We start from the raw sequence: 4,306 nt of genomic DNA on the forward strand, positions 1-4,306 counted from the left end.
ATGGCTCATCGATAGAAATGACAAAAACAAAACGCTGTTAATTTTGGTCTTTCCAAGTAATGCATCTCCTGCAGTCCTAATTAGTGTGGCGAGAACAGACATCGCCAAGAAATTGTGTGGGACTGGCTTCAGCTTCGTTCTACCCTGGTGAGGCTTCGGAGAGCCGGCACAACTGTTTATTTTGTGCAGGCTGAGAAAGTCCGGTGCCAGCCGAGCAGAAAAGAGGGTGCAAATTGTTCGTCAGCTATAATTAAACCTAGGTGGCATCCAGTCCATTAAGCAGCAGCCTCCAATCCTTTTAATGAATGGGTTCAAATTGGTTGGTCTGAAGGAGCTAATTAAATTTTTTCCTCAAGATTTTCAATTTCAATGAAACGATGGTGCTGCCTGCGTCTCCTCCAGAATTCTTCTCGGCGGTGTTGAGTTAATGAAGGTGTCAGCGCTTCCGGGCAGACCCTGCTTTCCCAAGGTCAGGAAGCTGGGTGAGCCCCAGGTCTCTGCTGAGACCCCATCTGTGTCTCCTAGTACTTTTCTCCTTGGAATCAGTGTGATCTGGCAGCCCAAGGATTCAGAGCCCCCCACCCTCGTGAGCTCGGCTGCTTTTCCCTGATGGGGGAGGGCAGGTTGCAGGGCTGTGCGTGGCCTGAAAATGACAATTCTGGAGTCGCCACGTTCCACGAAGCTCGATTCTTGGGACTAAAGCTTTCCTCTCTGTCCTTCCATGCCTTCTGCCACTGTCTGGCACCCCCACCCCAAACCCTGAGCCCCCCACAAAACACCCCCAACACCTAGCTATGTAAAAGCAATGGGACTCGGACCGTGGTGGACTGCTCGGGAGGAGACCATGGTAGGAGGTGCTCAGTCAGAGTAGGAGAAGAATATAGAGTAAACAACACCACAAAGAAGGCCAGGCTGACTGATCTGATGGAGACTGGGAGGACCCCGAAGATCATGGTAATAGCCTTCACTCTTGGAAGTGAACTCATCCCTCCAGCTCAGCTTTCAGCCGTATGACAGCCGGGCCCATGAGGTGAGCAGTAAGCCCAGGGCAGTGTGTCTTCCCCTCCATGTGGCAGCCCCTCACAGGAGGTGGGATTTGCCCAGGGATAGAGCTCGGGCCATGGGCAAGACAGGAGCAAGGGATGGCTGGAAACAGTAAACACAGAAAGGAAATGGGCTCAGTGCTATTATATTGCAGCAATTGCGATCAATGTCCCAAACAAATTGCGTAGGGATTGTTGAGGGGAAACCCAATTTGATAGACACGTTCCCCCAATTTGCAATAGTTCTTTTAAAAAAGAAAAATGAAGGAGATGCAGGAGCCTCCAAAGGGGAGTGGAGCATTCCCTCAGGTCCTGTAACGTCCAGGTTCCTACTGCCGTGTTTCCTGCTAGGCCCCCTTTCTTGGTCTCCAGGCGAAATCAACCCAGGGGCTACACCTGAGTCCAAATGGCCCTGTGCTTGTTGGTGGTTTGAATCCACCCGGAGGCACCTCCAAAGAAAGGACTGGCAGTCTCCTTGCAGACTGTCAGTGGCACTGGGGCACAGTGAGCAGTTGGGTGACACACTCAGCTGCTCCCTGTAAGGTGGGGGGTTTGAGTCCACCTAGAGGTGCCTCTGAAGAACGACCGGTGACCTCCCTCTGAAAAGTCAGCCATTCCACGCACGGTTTCTGACACAGAGACGTGGAATATAGGTGTTGCCATGGACTCTGCTGTAGCCGGTTTCTTGGCTACCAGTGGAAGCTCTGCCTGACCCTTCAGCTTTGCTCTCCGACTGGACCAATGAGCAGCACTGTGATACATGGATAAAAGATTGAAATTGCCGCGGAATTCATTTTACGTGGATCAGCACCCATAGCTGCAACCACCAAAAATATCCACTTGCAGATGGCGTTGGCCAGATAGGCTACAAGAGACCTCTTTCAAGTGTTCAATAAGCAGAGACATGACTTGGCAGACTCAGATCTGACTGACCCAAGCGAGAGCCTTCTTACTGGCCTCATACAGATGCAAAAGCTGGACAGTGCATTTAGGGGATGGAAGAAGAATCCATGCCTTTGAGTTTTGCTTCTGGTGGACAACACTGACCATACCATGGACTGCAAGGAGAATGAGCAAAGCTGTCTTGGAAGGAGTACAGCCAAAATGCCCCTTTGAGGGGAAGATGACAGACTTAGTGTCACATTTCGTGGACACATACACCATCAGGAGGGGCCAGTTCCCGACGGAGGACATCGCATTCAGTAAAGTAGAGGGCCAGGGCAAAGAGGTTGACACAGTGGCCGTAGCAGTGGCCAGCCTGGGGCGAGCTGGGCGCCATCTGTCCCGTTCTGTTCTGCACAGGGTCGCTAGGACTCCGTAGCACCGCTCAGGTAAACGAGGCCAAGAGTCTCAAGATTTGGCGGAAATAGAAGGTGATACCTTAAAAAAAAAAATCTATTCCAAAGGGCCTAGGGGTGTGAGTGCCTGCAACAAACTTGACCTGTTCATTTCTGGTCCCCAAACCAGTTACCTCCCTCTGTCTGTGGGAGCGCCAGCCAGTGCTCCGCCTGCGCGCCCTGCAAGCATCCTAGAGTGTTGCCCAGGTAACCCCCCAGGTTTGGACTTGGGCTCTCTCCAGCAGAACCATTCTAAAGAAGTATTGAATTGGCACCGCTTCGAGGTAGGGGTGCGGTGGGTAAAGGGCACCAGGGAAGGAGAATCAAACCTACAACCATATCCGGCCAGCAACACCCTGTTTGGCTGGGGGTTCCCCAAGATGGTGGCCACACAGTGCTGCCCTCAAACCAAGTGTCCCTTTGTCACTGAATGTGCTTATGAGGCAATCTCCAGCAATTTCAGTGGAAGAACACGCATCTCACCAAGCCCAGGCTTGGATCTGGCCCCTCATTTGCCCACGGTCCTAAGCAGTGTGAAAGCTCCCCACAGGGAGGGTATGCAGTGAGGCTTAACTGTTGCGCTGGTTTGGGACGCAAGTGCCACTGAATTGCAGCCTTTGTGAAGGGAGTACATTGTGCGGCTACGGTGGAATCCAAGTGTTTTTGCTGCCACCTTTTGGCCATGGAAGGGAAACGCATGGGCTGGGGGCTGGAGAGGGAAGCCACCTAGCTGATTGCAAATTTGGGGTCATTCCTTGCATGGAGGAAAAATAAAACCCAAGACGTTGGTGTCCCCCACTGACAGCCCATCATATAAACTGTGTTTGCTGACCTCTCATCATTTTAAAGCTGTTTACTTGCACTGTAAACAGACCACCAAGTGACCTCCCCATGCTTCGGCTCAGCGCCACTGAAAGAGCGTGTTGTTCCCTTGAGCTCCGTGAAGTAACCTTTTGTTGAGTTTAGGCCAGTGTTTTTCCAGCCCTGTCTCTGGGAGTGTGACAGCAAGATCATTGTTGGGCATTCATTTTTGTTGTTGGATTTTGTCTGATCGTTTCCTTTCAGACGCCCTCCTACTCCCTCACCACCCTCTGAGCACGTATTTCTTTGCTGATGTTAGCAGAGTGGAGCATGCAGTGAGCTGGGTGGCTTCTTGGGGGTGAAAGCTCTCTGGTAATGCATTTCACCCCTGCTCTAGGCAGACTTCTCTGGGCCCCAACCGCAAGGGGCTGAGAACTTTCCAGAATCTCCGCGGCTTTCCTTCAGTGACTGGACCACAGATATAGCCCCTCTGTGAATCTGAGATGCCAATTTTGAGGTGTGTGTTTACATGGTGTGTGTGTTTTGTCTTGCAGTTGTTTGTGGGGCTCGGGTTCCCCTACGAGGGCCCAGCTCCCCTGGAAGCCATTGCAAACGGGTGTGCTTTCCTGAATCCCAAGTTCAACCCACCCAAGAGCAGCAAAAACACAGACTTCTTCATCGGCAAGCCAACTCTCAGAGAGGTAAGCTTCGGTCAAAATACTCTCGGTTCCAGTTACACGGGCAATAGCTCTTTGTGGAGTGCTGCGAGCCTATTCAAACATCATAGCCTTGCAAAATCGGTCTTATTAGCTTCACTTATAATGGAATTGCGTGGGTTATGTGCCACCTAGCTGTGTGACTTCCCTAGCTGCGTCCCTAGCTGGTTGGTGGCAGAACCGGGACTTGAATCTTGCCTGTGCAAGGCATGCGGTCTTTTCTGGCTAGGCCAGCTCTCACGTAATGTGGATAGACACCTCTGGCCTTCTGATGATCCGCTGAGCTCAGATTTTCAGAATATTTGGAGTTGAAGAGGGAATCAGCTGGGTCACAGATACCTCGGAGAACCTGCTGTCCCTGAACAAGAAGTGGGCTGTGGGTCTTCAACAGGCAGCAGAAGCGATCGAT

The 4,306-nt window shown here is 51.7% G+C and overlaps 1 protein-coding gene across 1 annotated transcript in view; it reads left to right on the forward strand.

The window, feature by feature from the left end:
• Positions 1-4,306, forward strand: part of MGAT5 (alpha-1,6-mannosylglycoprotein 6-beta-N-acetylglucosaminyltransferase) — a 416,629-nt gene that overhangs the window by 379,192 nt on the left and 33,131 nt on the right. The window contains exon 12 of the mRNA XM_045287418.1: positions 3,736-3,945. Within this exon, the coding sequence (XP_045143353.1) occupies positions 3,736-3,945 (210 nt within the window). The remainder of the gene's footprint in view (positions 1-3,735; positions 3,946-4,306) is intronic.

The sequence above is a fragment of the Echinops telfairi genome, unplaced genomic scaffold (assembly GCF_000313985.2).
Source record: "Echinops telfairi isolate 266 unplaced genomic scaffold, ASM31398v2 ScPeMD7_15;HRSCAF=58, whole genome shotgun sequence".
Classification (NCBI taxonomy): Eukaryota; Metazoa; Chordata; class Mammalia; order Afrosoricida; family Tenrecidae; genus Echinops; species Echinops telfairi.